Raw genomic sequence first — 17,346 nt, forward strand, 5'->3', positions numbered from 1 at the left:
CTCTCCAAACAAGTCCTCGTCGCCAACGCCGACATCTGAGATCCCCTCTCAAAGGCGTCTTCCCACGCCGTCGCATTGCGAATCATGCGAGACAAGGTCCATGCCGCCCTCGATCCATGCCCCGTCCGGAGAGACGGCCGCCCAGCCGTCTAGTAGCGACCCGCAGCGCGCCCGCAAGCGTCCCAAGATCCGCCGCACCACCTTTGCCTGCGCCCGTTGCCACCGCCGCAAGATCAAGTGCGATGGCCTGAAGCCTGCGTGTTCCAATTGCGTCCAGGCCAAGCAACCCTGCAATGGTATCCTCGACGGCGAGTCCAAGACGGTCATCCCCCGCAGCATCGCCCAGTACCTGCAGGAGAAGATCCGGGAAAAGGAGCAGCTGCTCAAGAAGTTGGGTGTAGACACCGACTCAGACAGCGCCCCTCCAGCCCTCAGTCTCCACGCCAGCAACGACGGCTTGACCGCCACCTCGCCCCCACTCGCCGACTCGCACCCAGCGGACGCTCACAAGCCAGGTTTCGACCTCGCGTCCGAGACCGCCCGCAGCTTTGGCGCCGGTCTCAGCAAACAGCTGCTGGTCTCGCAATCGCGTTTCCCCTATGGCACCTTCCTCTTTGCATCGTCGCACCTGCCCTCGGTGACCCCCGCTTCCGCCGACTACGATTCCCGCAGCGACTACTTCAAATCCAAGAACGGAACGAATCCTCTCGAGCAGATCCCCAAGGACGTCACTGAGCGCCTTGTCCGAAACTATGTCGAGAGGATCTCTCCACTCTACCCATACTTTGACCGGCAGGAACTGTGGGCGCGGTACAACAGGGTTGCAAATGCCCAACAGCATGGAGATAACTCGGCAAGCCAGCATGACATATTCGTTGTGGCCATGATGATCGCAATCAGCATCATGACCTCGAAATTCAGCGACTCCGCCAAGATTGCTCTGTCCAGCGAGCGCATCTTCCAGCACGCCCTTAGCCATTCTGACACTCTCTACGAGAGCTCCTTCCGCAGCCTACAAGGCACTCTGCTCCTCATTCAGTACTCATACCTCATGCCTCGGGCGGCAAGTCTGTGGGACATCGTAGGTCTGGCTATGAGAATGGCATTGGAGCTGGGGCTCCATCGGGACCCGGACGAACTCCCGGGCCACAGTCTCACCGAAGCGGAGATGGAGCTTCGCCGATGTGTTTTTTGGGTTCTCTACATCTTTGACCGCTCCATCTGCGCCACCAGCCATCGTCGTCTGGGCATCGCTGACGAGTCGATATCGACCAAGTATCCTTCCGGTTTGGACGGGACGTATTTTCTGCATAACATCCACTTTCGACGCATCCAGTCGGAACTTTGGACCGTCAACTACCTTCGCCGAGGATTGCCACTCCTCCAAGAGGGGGGAAGCTACGAAATTTGGGCGGACGACATAGAGCAGCGGATGCTGAGCTGGCGGAACGGGGTGACGGCCAAGAAATCTAGTAATCCGGAATGGTACGACGTTGCTGTTTGGCATGGCATCGTCTTCCTCCACCGGCCGTGCCCCCGGAATCCCTCCCCATCTGCCAAATCTCTTATCAAGTGCTTCGAGGCTGCGACTGAAGTAGCTGCGGGCTACTGGGAAAATGCTCACAGTGGATTTCTCAAATACAGCTGGCATGCTGTGCACCATGGGTTTGAAGCTGCCATTGCCATGCTCTACGCCATCAGGCACTGTAAGGAGGAATTGAAGGAGCGCCATGGCACCCGCAAGATCCTAGAGACGGTCCATCTCTTCTCTTCTCTGTTTGTCCTTATGAGTGAACGCTGGTCCCAGGCTCATGCGAGCTTAGAGTCATACGAGCGTTGCAAGGCGGTGGTGATGCGTGAGCTGATGCGGACAGGAGTCGCGCCATCTCCGACGGAGAATGACGAGCTCGACCGCATGATCTTGCCGCAGCAAGCTCAGTTTACGCGAATCAAGAAGGAAGGCGACTCGACACGGAGTGAAAGTAGCACTCCGGCCTCGGCCACGCCTTCGTCAGATGCACCCTCCCGCCTGCAACGCAAGCGATCCTACATACAACAACAACAGCTCGAGGAGGCTGCGCTGAGCGCCGTCATGGCCCCGGCCAAGCCATTGCCCATTTTGCCCGGCTCACAGCCGCCGCTACAGCAGCAGATTCCGCGGCGTGAGTCGGAGCCTGCTTCCACTGCAGGTCCACGGCCCCAGATGCCCAGTCTCTTGAGACATTCTTCAATGCAAGCAGTGCCGTCGGTTCCCTCGTCGCAGATGGCGTGGCCAGGACCAACGGTGCCGCAATTGAACCATCCACAGCAGCAACAGCTGTTCCCTGCCAATCATATGGCGGTGGCAGAAGAGCAGAATTTATACCAAACCTACGAGTGGAACACGTCCGGACAGGGACCGCCGAATGTGGGCATGGACTGGGAAGATATGGTGGGTCAGCCGGATCAGAGTGGTGTCGACGGGATGATGCTTTGGTCGATGTGAAGTGTTTGTAGGAGGAAAAGCCCGGGGCTCGCGCCGTTTCCCGCGCTTGCCTTGGATAGGTTGGCAGCGTGAATATCAGCACCCTACTTCAAGTAAAGATACGTGAGCGTGAGAGTGCGAGCCGGCGATACGAGGTGGCGTTCGGTGATCGGGAAGGCTTGCCATATACCTAGATAAGCGTTTGTTGATGTTGGGCGTGGTGTGAGCGGGTGGCAAGGCGCGAACGGTTGCCATTGGAGACCAGCCACAGGGCACCGGTCCAGCAGGAAGGTGCAGGGGCAATGCCTCGAGGGTATCCACAATGCTATCAGCACCAGGACTTTGTGGGTTGCGTGCGCGTGAAGAGATCGCGATGTCGGCGGCGGATCAGCGGTTGGGCGCTGGTTCAGGATATATAAGAGCGAGCAGCTATGCACGAGCTCGCCTTCCAACACGGTCGGACCGTTCTGTTTCTCTCTCGACTGACTTGGCACAGTTTGTGGCGGGCGGAAAGCGTTGGTGGCCGCTAGAAGCCGACGGCAGATCGACGGGCTCGCGCAAAGCCGCTGGAGTTTTTGTGACAGAAAACGCGAGCCCAGAAACGGCGCGCCTGAAGCCGCAAGGCACGCACGCAGCCACCGCCGCGGCGGCATTCCCAAGCTGTCGGAGTCACGATGAATCTATAAAGTACGACGCCGCTGCCCCCGCGCGCTGGCGGTGGTGTCACTCGCCTCGCTCGCCTCTCTCGCCGCACGCCGTCCTACTCGCTCGCTCCGCACTCCCGCCATCAGAACGCCGTCATGCACCCGCGGGACGTCTTGATTGACCTCGCCGCAGGCGCTGTGTAACTTGTCCGGGTGTGCCGGCCGGACCAACAGCATGCAGGGTTTTCGGCTGGAGCCGTCCCCGTGGGGATCCTGACGAAGTCGAGTCTGGAGTGGCGACAATGGTGGATTGCTTAGTGCTCTGGTGCTCTGGCTCTGGGCGCCTTACTCTCGTGGAGGCCGGCGGCGACATCGGCGGTTTGGGTCGGAGCGCAGGCACAGGCGCGGGCTCCTCCACCGTCGCGCCCGCTGCGTCGCAAAGACCTCAGCCCCTCGAATGGACTTCCCCAGCGCCACCGTGCAGCAGGCCCTCAACTCGCTGGCCTCGTGCATCCGCTGCCGGGAGCGCCGCGTGGGCTGCGACCGCCTGCTGCCCAGCTGCCAGGCCTGTCAAGCCATCGGCGCCGCCTGCGAACTGTACGACCACGTCCTCGACGCCAAGTTCCCGCGCAGGTTTGTATGACATCAACCTCCCGCCTGACTCGTCTGATGAGCCCAGCTACCTGCAGCAGCTGCACCTGCGCCTTCAACACCTTGAGCAGCTCGAGGCCCAGCTGCAGTCCGACAGCCGACCCCATGCCGTCGCCCAGCCCGCCTCCTCGTCGTCCTACTCCGCCCACGTCGCCCACCAGCGCCGCCTGCGCTCCGTTCCCTCGCTGCCCTCGCTCCGCTCGTCCTCGTCGGTCTCTGACGCCTCGTCGCCCTCTCCTCCTGACCCGTCGCACCCCGCCCTCCCCACCGATGCCGTCGACGCAGACAGTGAAGCCCGCAGTGAGTGGGGGCCGTCCAGCGCGCTGGCACACCTCCGCCTCGTCGCAGGACTGCTCAACGTTGAACTCACACGCCCGCTGTACCAGGCGCTCAGCTTCAAGGTTGACGTGCCCTTGACCCAGCTTCAGTCCTCTCTGCTGGCCGTGCCCAGTCTCAATGCCCCGCAGCCCCCCTTGCCGCCGCTAGAGACGGCCCAGTTCCTCCTCGAGTTCTACTACAACTCAATTGACGCCATAATGCCCATTCTGGGGCGCAAGCTGGGCGATCAGGATCTTCAACAGTTGTATACCAACAGCTCGCAGCGCCAGAACATGCGTGCCTGCACTCGTGCTCAACTGGCATTGGCAGTTGGCGGCCGGTGTTTGTTCCGAAGCGCTGCGACCAAGGGTACCCCCGCTCAGTCGCAGGCTTACCTTCAGCTCTCCGACTCCTTATTCGAATCCGCCGCCGCTAGCCTGAAGATCGTCATGGGTGACTCGAGCACGCTCCTCGACGTGGTTTCGCCCTCCGCTTTTGAGAACGAGGAAGCCCACGCCATGGCCAAGCTGCAGATCGTTCTGCTTCTGGTTTGCTACACTCTTTGCGCGCCGCAAAAGGGAAACGTGTGGCAATTGCTTGGATTTGCGGAAAGGCTGTGGAGAAATATGCAAAACGCCCGTGCTCAGTTACGAAAAAGCAACAGCCCTGATGGATATCTCGTTCGGGAGCAGGCGCGTCATCGCCCCAAGCCCAATCTTCTTTACTGCAGTTTCGTCTCTCTAGAACGCCTGGTAGGCATGGGATACGGGCGACCGATCGACTTCCTCGACTTCTCCGAAGCTGATGAGCCCAGACCGGACGATAAGTCTGTGGCGGCCTTGTACACGATAATACTGGACCTGAAGCAAAGTGTTCATGCATCTTATCTTTCTGGCCAGCAAGATGGCGTTGGTATACTCGGGCCGGCTCCCGGGACACCGAAAATAGGCAGCATTGAATGGTACACCAATGTAAAACGAAAGGCGGGAGCTTGGTTTGAGCAATTCTCGGACGCAATCGAGTTCATGACGCGAGATGGGTCACCAATGGACAGCACTGACATGCAGCGCATGACGGACGGAAGGAAACAGTTCTGGCTCAGCACCGGCCGCAAATGGCGAGACGAAACTCTGCACCTCGCCTTCGGGCTGTTGATCCACAACACGCCAACTCCGGCTTCCACCCCGGCCTCGGGAAAATCCGCGTCTCAGCGACACCTTCTGCCGCCAGATCTGCTTGCTGAGGGCCGCGGCATCGTTCAACGCTTGGTGAACGACTACAGCTACTTGCTCAGGCAGCCCTTCACCCTTACGCATGAAGGCAGGCAAATCCCGCTGGTTTTCCCGCGATTGTGGGTGTTCGATCTCGAAATCTTCCGGACCGCAGTCACAGCAGCGTATCTGTCACACCATCGAGACATTGCGCCGGGCACGAAGTCGAGCATGAACTGGGAGGTGGCAAATTGCGTCAAGTTGCTCAGCAGCACCAGCTCTGAGGTGGACGCCGAGGGTCTGTGTGAGGCAATTCTGGCCCTGATCGAAGTCGAAGGGTGAAGAAGGGCATTTTGGCCTGAAATATTTCACTTCCCCTTGGCACCTTCTGGTCGATCAAACGCGGGATGGATACGCTCCCCGTACCATCGGGCTATTGCCGTTATTATACGGTGCCCAGCTTGGCATAGCCATGCAGCCGCTGCGCCAGTTGCGCTGTGGACTACGGGGGGTAGCTTTCGCTCCGCTTCGGAGTGAATGCTACACCGTAGCGTCCGGTGGAGCTCACTCAGTAGAGTTACCTTGGTGGGCGGGGCTCGTGGCTTCAGACTGTTGGCACTGAGTCTAACAGGAGCTGACTGGAGCAAAAATACCTCGGCGTAACAGACTGAGGGTTGACCTCTTATGATTATCTTTACGAAAATATTTTCCTACGTTTTTTTTCTCTTGTACATATTAATTGGTTACGATGATACCATTGACGCTCCTACAGCTGGGTGGGGGTCATCTCTCTTGGATATTATGGAAATGGATGGTTTGCGTTTCGACAGTGCCGCAGACGGGCTGAGAAATACGTATGGATTTGTGGAAAGTGTCTGCGTCCATGATGGCCTTTAGTTTGCGTCGTGGAAATTGAAATCGATCAAAGTCAAGTACACTCGTGAAGAATAACTGCGGTTTGTGTGAAGATGAAGAATGTTTGGTGGTGGAGGGCATGCTTCGATATTTGGACTCAACTTCCATCTGTGATCGTAGTGAGTTTCGAGCTTCGAGGCCTGCGTATCGCTGTGAGTGCCATGACCTTATTTTTAAGCCTTTCTCTAAATATTGAAGATGATAAGTTCTGGATATGTCCTCATCAACGTGGAAGACAACAATAACATAAAAGTCAAAGCACATATAACATGCATACCCCAATCACAAGCCACACGACCTGTCGCTTGAGTAATAAAGTGTGGGGAAGAGGGCAGTCAAAGTTTGCTTTAGCTCGCTTAGGCAAGTGTGCAGTCCGGGATTCGTTGCCGCATCAGGAAAAGACGAGGTATGCACGCGCGGCATTTGATTCCACCCTTGTTCGATTCATTGGCCTGGACTTGTAGGTAAGAGTCTAGAGAAAGCCACTAAAGGCCGTGCACATGATGCGGGGGGGGAAGGCTTATAGGCGAGCTTAATTTCGACGTATGCTCTTTCCAAGAGTTTACCATTGGAGGGGGGAAGGAAAGGGCGAGGGAATTGCGTTGTGCTCTTTTCGGGAGCAGAGTATGATTTTCTTTCCTTCTTCGATCCTCCTCTGGCCTGATTAGTCCCCAAATCCTACGATATGCGTACAGTGATTACCAAGTATTCCTCCCCTGCTATTTGTAAACCCCAAGATCGACATGTTGCTTGTTTTTGTATAATGAAGCTTTTTACCCACCTCGATGGATCCGTTTACGCCTTCCCTCGCTATGCATGACTAGCCTTCCTCCCGCCTTTGAAAAAAAAAAAAGAGATTATTATGAGTGTGCTTATCCGCATTTCCCTAGTTCCTCCCCCCCCGATACATAAAAGAAAGAGACGTAATGAAAGAACGGAGCAAGAAAATCTTGCCCCTCTGGCCACCCAATCACTCAATCCAGAGCAAATCTCCTGTTCAAGTCCACGGTGCTAGGGGCGTAATTCAGGCGCTGGAAGTAATACTCGCTTTCCTCGTCCGTGACCGGAGCCGGGCCCTTGCGCTGCGTCTGGCCGAGCAGGATGGGCTTGAGGCCCTTGTTGAAGTTGAACATGCACTGGACGGCGGCGCCGGCGGCGGCAAAGAGGAATACGATGGCGACGCCGAGGAAGAGCAGCTGCTCGTCTTTCAGCACGGAGGCGGAGCGGCGGCCGGTGCCGCACAGGACGATCATGCGGGAGATGAGGTAGGCGATTGCGCAGAAGTAGATGACAATAGTCACGCACATGCCGATTTTGGCTTCCATGCGGGTGTAGTAGACGGCGAGGCCCACTTGGATGAGCGAGATGGGGATGACGGCGATGGTGAGGGAGAATTCGGGTTGCTCGTAGTGGACGTTGACGAATGCGTAGATGATGATGAAGCAGAACATGAAGAAGAAAGAGAGCTTGATCAGCACGAGGTAGACCTGTTTTGCAGTGTGAACATGTGGTTTCTCCGCGCATACTTTTTTCTTTTGCCAAAGAAAATGAAAGGAAAGAGTTCTGATATCATCTTACCTGATAAGCAAAGTATCGGCTCCGGATGTTGAGGTCTGCGCTGATGTCTTTGTACAGTGCCCATGCAAACTCTTGGTGGAGCTTGTACGCTAGGAAGACCATCGCAATAGTGCAGGCGATGGAAACGATGATGCAGATAATGAGGAGTGGATTTGTTTGCGTCCAGAAAGGTCTATCCTTGGTAAAAGGCTCGTCGGGATAGCTAGCGCGGCCATTGCCAACTCGCTCAGCTGCATGCATAAGTTGTGAATACTGCATGGTAGAGGAGATTGCGAGGGATATGTTGCAGACGCATTGAGCAAACAGTTGGATGTTGTTCTTGATCCGGAAGGCATCGAGTGTTAAAATGGCCTGATACACGCAACCACCGACAAACACAGCAATGGAAATAGGATATGTGTATGAAATAGGCACTTGATATGCCCATGGATGCGTCCAGTCAAGATAGTTGAACAGTATAGTGCTGTTGGTGCGTTAGCATTGCGCATCATACGATGGATGTCTATACTCACAGCTGCAGGGCGGTGACGACAATGGCTTGCGACGTCGTAACACCAAAGTAAGCCCACTCTAATTTTGTCCGTGGCCTGAGCATCTTGATGGTTGTTACGTTCTGGAAAAAGCATACGCTCCCCCTCTTTGCGTCTGGTGGATATAAGGCTCTGAAAAGAATACGAGAAGGCTCGCTTAGCCGGGACAGTGCGCTATCGGTAGTCTGAATGCAGCAAATGGTCCCTTGGTCAGGGGTGGGAGAATCCTTCGCGGCGGGACAACTGCAGGTAGGTCCCTACTTGCCGCTCCGCAAGACTGCCGATTCGCTGCCCTAAAGACGCCGGCTTGTTATGAGCTAGAGGACTGATCACTCATTATCAAGAAATTGCATTGGAGAAGAGGACTGCAGGATGCGTCGGCGTTACTGTGGTCTAACGGGTACGCTTACTGTAGCTTGGTGTGCTCGTCGGGCAAGCTAGCAGGAAATTTTTCGGAAAACGTGCCATTCACTAACGGCCTTTTACCTCAACCCTTACGTTTCAGGCACGAGGAAAACGCAGACTTTCATTGGAGCACATCAGAAGAGAACTGTCGTCCCAAGCGCCAGATCCTTCTTGGCAGTGGCGAAGCGGCATTAGTTGCTCGGCGATGCCGAAGAACATCCAAGGTCTCCGACATAGCCGCACGCTTCAGCCAGACACTGATTTAATGCCCGGCCGACGGGCGCTTTGACTTCTAAATGATCGCAGCCCAGAGGCTTTCGGGGTTTCGGCGCTGAACGACCGGCTTGTTCCAAAGAGAATATTGTTTCGGCGGGGGCTACTTTGGAAAGGAACGGGGACGTGCTTGACACCGAGCGCACGCCGAACCGTTGGTCTTGTATTTGAGAATTCGAGACTATTGTGGGGTCACAGGTCAAGGTTGATCTTCTACCTGCTTAGGAACAAGTCCCCCCTCATAGTTAGCGGAGGTTGGGTGCACAGACACGAAACCCTTATTTGTATGTATGTACATGGCGTGAGTGGATGCCGGTAAAAATGATCTAGAGTAAAGGGATATGGCACTGATGCCTTCTATATTGACGGACCTCAAAGGATAGAATACTGTCGGTGAAATAATTGAACATGAAAGAAAGACGGCCTCAAGATGAAACCCCAAATCTAGCTAGTCAAACCAACGCACCTCGGTCCCATACAAACATGCATAAGACCCTCGCATGCAAACCCCTAGTCTATCCCAACAGCCCCATTTCTCCTGTATCGAAAGTGCCTGTGGTGCCCGCCACTTCTCAAGCAGCCTGGCTACGCAGCCAACCTGAGCCGGACTCGCCGTCGCAGTCTTCTTCTTCCTCTTCGGCAGCCTCAACAAGCTCGCTCTTGACCTCACTCAGAAAATCATCGTTGGCATACGCTTGGGAAACATCCCACATCATGACGCCACCAAAGCTCTCGAAGCCCTTGACGTAGTCGAGCACGGGCGCCAGATCCGCCGCACTCAGGTACCCGCTGCCCGCCGCGGTCGCGCTCGCCGGCACACCCACAAGCACCTTGACGCCGCCCGGGTTCGCGGACGCGTTGCGCGCCCACTGGTCCCAGACGTCGAAGTTGAAGTTGTTTTGCGTGGTGGCGTCGGGCACGAAGGCCTGCACGCCGCAGTAGTTGTTGTAGAACTGGACCAGCACGGCGTCCATGGGTACCGCCTCGGCGCCGCTCAGGAACTGGTCGTCGGCCGCGTCAGGAAACACGCACTGCGGCGCCGCCGTCAGCACGCGGTGCCGCCCGTCGCCCGCTTCGGCCGCGTCCATCAGGTCGCGCAGCCGCTGCGCGAACGGCGCCATGTTGGTGACTGTCGCCTCGAAGTCGAAGTCGAAGCCGTCGACCTGCGCCGAGCCGAAGGGGCGGAGGATGGTGTTGTTGCTAGCGTTGTAGCGCGGGGTGTTGCAGCTGCTGGTGGTGTTTTCCGCGGGTGGTGGGCCGAAGGTTGCCCAGATCATGTCGGCGGCGGCGGTGGCTTCGTCGGCGCTGGTGAAGCCGCCTTCGGTGTAGGTAGCGCCGCCGATGGAGAGGGTGATGGTTTTGTTGTACTTCTCCTGGCAGACGGGGATGTCTTCACTGTGTGGGACGGGTGTCGGATTAGTGGCCTGGTTTGCATGGCGATTATGCGTGGACTTGGGGGTGAAAAGTGCGAGAGAAGAGTGCGTGACTTACGCCAGCTCCGAGCAGTTGAATAGCTGAGTGCCATTGAACAGGGTGCACTTGTCACCCTGGTTGGCAAAGTTGAGTTGAGGGTAACCCGTGGTATCGGTGATGGTCGTCAAAAACGCCAAAGGGATCATCTGGGAGCCGTGTGAGTATAGGTTTCAAATATTCTTGTGGAGATCGTACGTCGATGTCATCGCCTGCGAGCATTCCTATCAGCACGACACGTATATTCGGAGCAAGCGAACATACTGGCACAGTAGTAGGATAGCCTCTGTTGAGCGAGATCCCCAGTTCCCTTGCCATACGAATTTTGACCTGTGTTTTGTTAACCGAGAAATGTGGAAGATGAGTGAGGTCGGACCAACCCCAATATACTGCGACGTTGGCACTAGAAGTGTTGTCAAACGCGGCATGAACTCCATGCAGAACCGCGAGGCTTGCTGCAACCGAACTGAGAGCGCTTATCGAAGGCATGCTGGAGCTCGATGTCAGGTTGCGGGATCTAAAGGCTCTGTCACTGAAGTAGAATCTAAGGGACAAAGACAAGCTACTGCACTGGTAGACTACAAGGTGGCCTTTATATCATGAGCCTCAACGGGTCAGGGTCCCTCGCTTTGCGCCATGGGAAAACGTACAAACCTGCTACGAATGCAAGCGTCATAACTTCCTCGTGGCCGACCCATTTGCAGTGCCAGGTGTCATATTGGGAAACCGCGAGGCTGCAATGCGAACAGAGCAGCCGACTTCATTCCTAGAAGGCCATTCCCAGCCGCGCAGCAGGTGACAGCCGATTTAGGAAACCTGAGCGGCGAGAGTCTGAGTTGAGTCTGCGTAACGTGCGCTGTGCCCGGCACGAGCGCGGCCCGATCCACATCTTCGAAGGTGCGCAGGACGAGCGACCGAACAGTGCCTTGTGCGGAATGATTGGGTAGAAGGCGACGGTCATGTTTCGAGTCGGTGTTCTGTAGAGGGGCATGATGTGATCTTGTGAGGCAGAAGTGATCGGAGGTACTGACAATGATGGCAAGTCGATGAACATGTCAGGCGCAAAATGAAGCGGCGGGGAGGTGCGATATCTGCTCTCCTCGGTATCGAGAATCTGTTCATGCCCCGCCAACAGGCGGTCTCTGAGGGGGTTCAGGATAGTCAGGAGTGTGGCGCCTGTCGTGCGTTCCAGATTGAGTTTAAAGTAACAACCCGATCGAGGTGGATAGGGAACCGTGGCTTGTACAGCCGAAGCGATTACGTGTATGCATCGAAAAGGAACAAGAGACAAAAGTTAAGAGAAGTGCGTCACACAAGGTAGTCTCAGTCGAGCGCCACGTTGGTGGCCGGTGCATTGCGGGCTCGTCGGCGTCTTTCGAGTGCATGTGCAAGACATTTTACGGAGGTGACAGGGAGATAACAGAACTGTCAATTATGGACATAGTGAAGGGACTCGTGGAGGGGTTGGCAAGCTGTGAAGCAAGGACACAAGAAACTAGGCGAATCCGGAGCTTCATGGTCCTATTCAACTTGCGAGATTTTGGAAAGAAGCCGGAAAAGATAAGATGCATTTACTTCTATGGCAGATAGGATTCGAACGGTTACACGGAGACATACTCTAGTATAGGTATAGATGAAATCACCTACTAGGATAGACTGGCACATGGTATGGTAAACACGCGTTGTTGAGGTGGGATTGGCGGCAGCCATGCTGAGGTCTGAGCGCTAACGAGTGGATGGCAGGGATGCGCTGATACCTTCCTATTTTTTACTCGATGCCGCGGCGCCCATGACGATTACGCTGATCAACTGACGAGGATCTCCACCGTGGAAAACGACGCCTTCGAAGCGTAGCTTGCATGCGGCAGACGACGCTGTAAGGTACCTTGCATGTAATAAGTTGCACAAAGTTGCGGCTCTAGAGCGGTTTGAGAATATGGAAAACTCTCTTTCACATCGCTCGTGCATACCTAGGTGTGGGAGCTTGTTGCATTGACAAGGGATGATGCCCCACTTGTTCGAGGCCTGGTGGAAGATGGGCGAGATGCAGCGGTTGCATTCTTGTCAGCCGCTCGGCTTTGCACACGACCACACCACGAATTATCGCTATGATGCTTCTTCCTATAGGCGAGCACAAGCTCTCATCGGGTATACTCGGATAGAGATAAGGGCCGTCTTGTGGTCGAAGACCGACTACTCAGAGCAACTGGACGCCTTGAGTGGGCCGCTGGGGAGCTCGTGTGATAGCTGCTGCTGACGACCATGGCCCGCAGTTCGGTATGATCGCCCCGCCAGAAGTCGGCTAGCTGTCAGAGAACGGATGTATTATTGCAGCTTTTCCTGGTTACAACCATGTCCTTAAACAAAGCGCCCCGACGTGTCAGTGAAGAAATGAAAGAAACAGAGAAACGCCGTTTGCTCACCTGGCACACACGGCCATCGCGAGCGTGCCATGCTCTGCAAGTCGCATGCGCAATGGTTCACTCGCGGAGACGACTTGCAACGTTGGCTGACATGTGACAGAGCGAGCCCTCAGCCACGCACTACCAAGGCGCCGTTCAACCGACCATGCATCTAGAATCCATGCGGATCAGCCAAAGACAGAAGTTCCATTACCTATTTACACGGAAAACTGCGAGAATAGCGAGACTCCCCAGATCCGAACTCCGATGGAACGCAGCAATGCCATGGAAAATGAACGAAATCCGTAAACGCCGGGTATCTCTATAAGGCCTGTGCCGGCAATTCTCAAAACGCCTTCCAGAACATGCCTATCTCAGCTCTGGAGTAGGAACGGCGGCAATGTCGCGGTCAATAACTTCAGCAGCCGTTTCCTCCGTGGCTGGGCGACCATCCCACAGACGAATCCACCATGAAGGAGGATCGAGAGGACGGTGACCGTTGTTCATAGGAGGGTACACATCGTTGAAAAAGTACCACACTATCCCGGCGTTAATCTGCGCTCATCTGCGGATATTGGAGCAAACATACCGTGTCCAACGACAATGCCGAGCATGTCATCCTTAGGGACCGTCCCGTGGAGAACCATACTGAAGAGGGCGAGCACCCACGGCAGGAAGGGGGCCTTGAAGACGACCAGGCCGAGGAAGCTCAGGCTGGTGTCTGGGTTCTTGCGGCTCCAGATGTAGACCAGAGTGCTATTGAGAGCCGAGCCGAGGAAGCCCATGGAGAACATGGGAGCGACAACGAGCAGCACGGCGGAGGCGTAGGCGAGGAGCCATGAGAAGTGTGCGGGCGACCGGCCGAAGCCCTCCTCGAGAAGGCGAGAGTAGCGCTGAAGGAAGAAAACGTGGAAGAGGAGATCAAGGCTCAGAGGCCCGAAGTAGAAGAAGGTTGAGACTGCGCGCCACCACTGCGAATCATGTTAGCATTGCGGGGTGTTGCGCGACGCGGCTGAGGCGCACCTGGTTCTTGTAGATGACGGCGCGGTAGCTGTAGAACAGCTGGAAGGGTGAGATAACGTGGCACTGGACCAGCACACTGATGACGACGGTCACCGTGGTCCACCAGCGAGTGCAGACAGGGAGCTCGTAGAACCATTGCTCGAGCGGCAGCTGGCCCACCATGCCATCACCACCTCCGAGCACGGCGGCCATGGTCCCTGGGATAGCGGGTGGCGGAGCGAATGCGGCGGGCGCTCACGACGAATATGCGCGGAGAAATAGGCGATTAATACGGCAAGTACAGATGAAGGGCGAACGAAAGACTGGAGGCGCAGGTGGTTGGTAGAGGACAAAGGTAAGAGCGCGCCGCTGGAGTCAAGGGCCAACGTGGACTGTTGCGCAGCGGCGGAGTGAAGCGGGAGCTTGGGGCGGGCTCCGCGATTAGATAATGGCCTGGCCCCTGCCCGTTTTGCGTCAAGCCGCGAGCCGAACAACAACACGCGCCTACCCGTCGCGTCGCCCAAGTCCTATCTCCAACCTTCAACTCCCACAGCCAATCGCAACATACACCGCTCGATCTACAATACTCTACGTGTCACCCTCCGCGCTCGCTCGTTCCGCGCTCCATTGCGCCAAATCGCCGTTGTTCGCGACCCATGATCCCAGCATAGCTTGAACACCAAGTCGCGCACGCGTATTCGTAACAACTTTCTCCGCGCCCCGTCGCGCAGCACAGACAATGGCCGGAACAAAGCAAAAGAAGCGCCCGTCTACGGGAGGAAAGCCGCGGGGACGGCCGTCGCTGGCTTCTCAAGCAACTCCAGTCAGGAGGGGCCGGGGCCCTAGGTCGTCCAATGTTTCTGGTTAGTTCTTTGAGGAAACATTTGTCTCTGCGAGTGCGCATACTATCTGGTGCAGCCTACTGACTGCCCTGCAGCTGGCGATCCCACCCCGAGCAGAAAGAAGTACCGTCACAAACCTGGCACCAATGCTCTCAAGGAGATCAGGCGCTACCAAAGGAGTACCGATCTGCTGCTGCTGAAGCTTCCCTTTGCTCGTCTGGTGCGCTCCACCACTCTCAGGGTAATCCTTTTAATGAAATTCTAATTCATGCCTTCAGGTTCGTGAGATTGCGCTCAATCTAGTCCCCGACGGCGAAGCCCTCCGCTGGCAGTCACAGGCCATCCAAGCGCTGCAAGAAGCCGCCGAGGCCTTCCTGGTCCACCTGTTCGAAGATACCAATCTTTGTGCCATCCACGCTAAGCGCGTCACCATCATGCAGAAGGATATCCAGCTCGCCAGGCGAATCCGCGGCGCCTGGGGCGGTCTGGGCTGAGCACTCGATAACGAGAAAAAGCTGAATTTAACGGAAGCATATCGGGGTCCTGGCGTTTTCGGTTCTGCCCACCATGGCCGCTTCTTCGCCGTGGTTCCTTTCGCCTCGCGCTTTTCTGCTGGTGCTTTTGGATGCATCTGGGAGGCCGTCTGGTGGTATGTCGGTTTAAGGTGTCCGGCTGTTTGTGGAGGTCGTGATTGTCTTAGCATTACAGGCGAGCGTGAGATGGAAGCCCCTCTTTCTGATGCACCGGCGTTTTCTGGTAACTGGAGGGATAATACGATATTCGCAATTAAACGCGTCATCTAGGGAAACACCACTAGAAGCCGTCCAGTGCTTGTTGTGTATCCTAAACCCCCCTCTTCTTGAACTTGGTCAAGATCATCAAAAAACAAGGCCGAAAAATTATCCACGTATTAAGGAAGGAGGGGGTAGTCGATTAAATCGTCATGGGTTCTGGAAAATACTTCTTCAGATGGGGAACCATTCAATCTGAATAGCGAATCCTGTTCCTCTCCGAGCCCAGGAGTATCCCATTCCAACGCTCGTCACTCGCTCAGCCTCGCGACCCAGAGAAAAGTGTTCGCCTAGGCATCGACGCCACCTTCGACCTCGGCCCCGGGAATCCTTCCCTCTCTGAATTCCTTGGCCATCTCCCCAAAGGTCATCCATTCCACGCCCTCATGCTTGTTGATGTATTCGATGAGGCTGGCATCATGATCAACACTGCTGTCGAATCTCCACGCATTGTTCTAGGACTCACCGTTCATGCATGAGAATGACCTGTGGCTTTCCGCTTACTTGCGGGTGGATGGACATGGGGAAAATGAAGCTGTCGTACTCGCGATAGGCAAAGTCAAACTGCTCGCGCCATAGCTTCTCCACCACGGCCGTGTCAACAAAGCCCTTTTCCGGAGTCAGATGGCGCCTAGGCTCTCGAGTGCGGAGGGTTAACACTTACTGACATGGTGGTAAGCATTGGCTGCATGGGTGGCCAGTCGTCCTGTTTCGTTGTCAGACGCGCCGTCAACACAACAACTCATTCCGGTAGTCCCATGCTCACCAAGTGCCAATTCGCAGGGATCTCGACGATCTTGCTCGGCCGGATCTTGGTCATGGGTCGCATCCAGTGGCCGGCCTCCTTGCTGTGGTTGGTCTCGATCCACTCGTGGCTGGAGTCTGGCGCGTAGTATGGCTGCACGTCGTGGTGCATGAAGGAGTGGTCGTACAGGATACCGAAGTCCTGAAGCTGAGGGATGAGCTCTTTGCTCGTTAGCCACGCCGGTGCCGTGTACCCCAGGGGTTTTGTCCCGGTAAACTTGGTCAAGACGTCGATTGATTTCGACAGAACGTCGTACTGCTGCTGAGCTGATAGTTTGCCGGGGTGTCTGGAGGATTGCATCAGGAGCTGCCCAGACGTCGGCAGGACGTGGAGAAACGCACTCGTGAGTGTATCCATGGAGCCCAATCTCATGCCCTGCATCCCTGATCTTTGCCATCTGCTCTGGGAACGATTCGACTGTGTGGGCGGGGCTGAACCAGGTGGCTTTGATATGGTACTTGTCCCAGAGCTTGAGTAGCCGGTTAATACCTACGGTGGCGCCGAAGATCCCTCGGGAGACATTGGTCGGGTTTTGCTGCGTGCCATCACCGGTATTGATCCTGGATGATCATTAGACCAGTTTGCGAGAACCCGAGCTTATCTGAATACCAGTTGGCGACGGCGTCGACGTCGACTATATGGGCGCTTGTCAGTGGATATCTGGGTTATTTCAGTGGCGCTGGCTTACTCCCATATCCCACGAGCACGCGCTTCTTGCCCATACTATGACCCAAGGCAATCTGTTGCACGGACATGTAGAAGTCGGCCATCTTTTCCTCAGTAACTTATATGGGGCAGAGGTGTGGGCGGAGACCCCGCCTTGCGGCTCTATCTCCCCACCGAGCAAGCCAGCCGGGCTGTGACGTACTAAGCAGCATCGTGCATGATTTCCAAGCTTCAGCTCACGCAAAAACACCCTTTTGGTAAAGTCCGTCTAAGAGTTGCGTTACAATCAGTCGGCGATCCCCCGAGCCCGCCGAAGTGGCATAGGTGGGGTATCCCCGGCAATCTGTTTCTTGTGCCGCCGCCACCTTCGACAATGCCA

General features: G+C 55.9%; 7 protein-coding genes across 7 annotated transcripts; 3 read left to right on the forward strand and 4 right to left on the reverse strand.

The window, feature by feature from the left end:
• Positions 1–100: 100 nt before the first annotated feature.
• Positions 101–2,485, forward strand: LTHEOB_3811 (Gal4-like transcription factor; the record flags this gene model as incomplete). The annotated part of the gene is made up of 1 exon (XM_035512776.1): positions 101–2,485. The coding sequence occupies one exon, from the start codon at positions 101–103 to the stop codon at positions 2,483–2,485; it is 2,385 nt and encodes a 794-aa protein (XP_035375204.1).
• Positions 2,486–3,565: 1,080 nt separating this feature from the next.
• LTHEOB_3812 (Positive regulator of purine utilization) lies at positions 3,566–5,630 on the forward strand (the record flags this gene model as incomplete). The annotated part of the gene is made up of 2 exons (XM_035512777.1): positions 3,566–3,741; positions 3,788–5,630. 2 exons carry the CDS (start codon positions 3,566–3,568, stop codon positions 5,628–5,630), a joined length of 2,019 nt encoding a protein of 672 aa, XP_035375205.1.
• A 1,547-nt stretch (positions 5,631–7,177) lies between these two features.
• Positions 7,178–8,376, reverse strand: LTHEOB_3813 (uncharacterized protein; the record flags this gene model as incomplete). The annotated part of the gene is made up of 3 exons (XM_035512778.1): positions 7,178–7,690; positions 7,782–8,244; positions 8,294–8,376. The coding sequence occupies 3 exons, from the start codon at positions 8,374–8,376 to the stop codon at positions 7,178–7,180; spliced, it is 1,059 nt and encodes a 352-aa protein (XP_035375206.1).
• Positions 8,377–9,561: 1,185 nt separating this feature from the next.
• On the reverse strand, positions 9,562–10,948 carry LTHEOB_3814 (Glycoside hydrolase family 18 protein; the record flags this gene model as incomplete). The annotated part of the gene is made up of 5 exons (XM_035512779.1): positions 9,562–10,384; positions 10,481–10,608; positions 10,658–10,671; positions 10,724–10,789; positions 10,840–10,948. The coding sequence occupies 5 exons, from the start codon at positions 10,946–10,948 to the stop codon at positions 9,562–9,564; spliced, it is 1,140 nt and encodes a 379-aa protein (XP_035375207.1).
• Positions 10,949–13,230: 2,282 nt separating this feature from the next.
• LTHEOB_3815 (Er-associated proteolytic system protein) lies at positions 13,231–14,076 on the reverse strand (the record flags this gene model as incomplete). Its single annotated transcript, XM_035512780.1, has 3 exons — positions 13,231–13,400; positions 13,451–13,832; positions 13,885–14,076. 3 exons carry the CDS (start codon positions 14,074–14,076, stop codon positions 13,231–13,233), a joined length of 744 nt encoding a protein of 247 aa, XP_035375208.1.
• A 526-nt stretch (positions 14,077–14,602) lies between these two features.
• LTHEOB_3816 (histone H3 protein) lies at positions 14,603–15,199 on the forward strand (the record flags this gene model as incomplete). The annotated part of the gene is made up of 3 exons (XM_035512781.1): positions 14,603–14,726; positions 14,801–14,925; positions 14,984–15,199. The coding sequence occupies 3 exons, from the start codon at positions 14,603–14,605 to the stop codon at positions 15,197–15,199; spliced, it is 465 nt and encodes a 154-aa protein (XP_035375209.1).
• A 587-nt stretch (positions 15,200–15,786) lies between these two features.
• On the reverse strand, positions 15,787–17,071 carry LTHEOB_3817 (Polysaccharide deacetylase family protein; the record flags this gene model as incomplete). Its single annotated transcript, XM_035512782.1, has 7 exons — positions 15,787–15,907; positions 15,963–16,105; positions 16,161–16,202; positions 16,263–16,587; positions 16,643–16,861; positions 16,911–16,935; positions 16,990–17,071. The coding sequence occupies 7 exons, from the start codon at positions 17,069–17,071 to the stop codon at positions 15,787–15,789; spliced, it is 957 nt and encodes a 318-aa protein (XP_035375210.1).
• Positions 17,072–17,346: the final 275 nt, after the last annotated feature.

Source organism: Lasiodiplodia theobromae (assembly GCF_012971845.1).
Source record: "Lasiodiplodia theobromae strain AM2As chromosome Unknown scaffold_10, whole genome shotgun sequence".
NCBI classification, from domain to species: domain Eukaryota; kingdom Fungi; phylum Ascomycota; class Dothideomycetes; order Botryosphaeriales; family Botryosphaeriaceae; genus Lasiodiplodia; species Lasiodiplodia theobromae.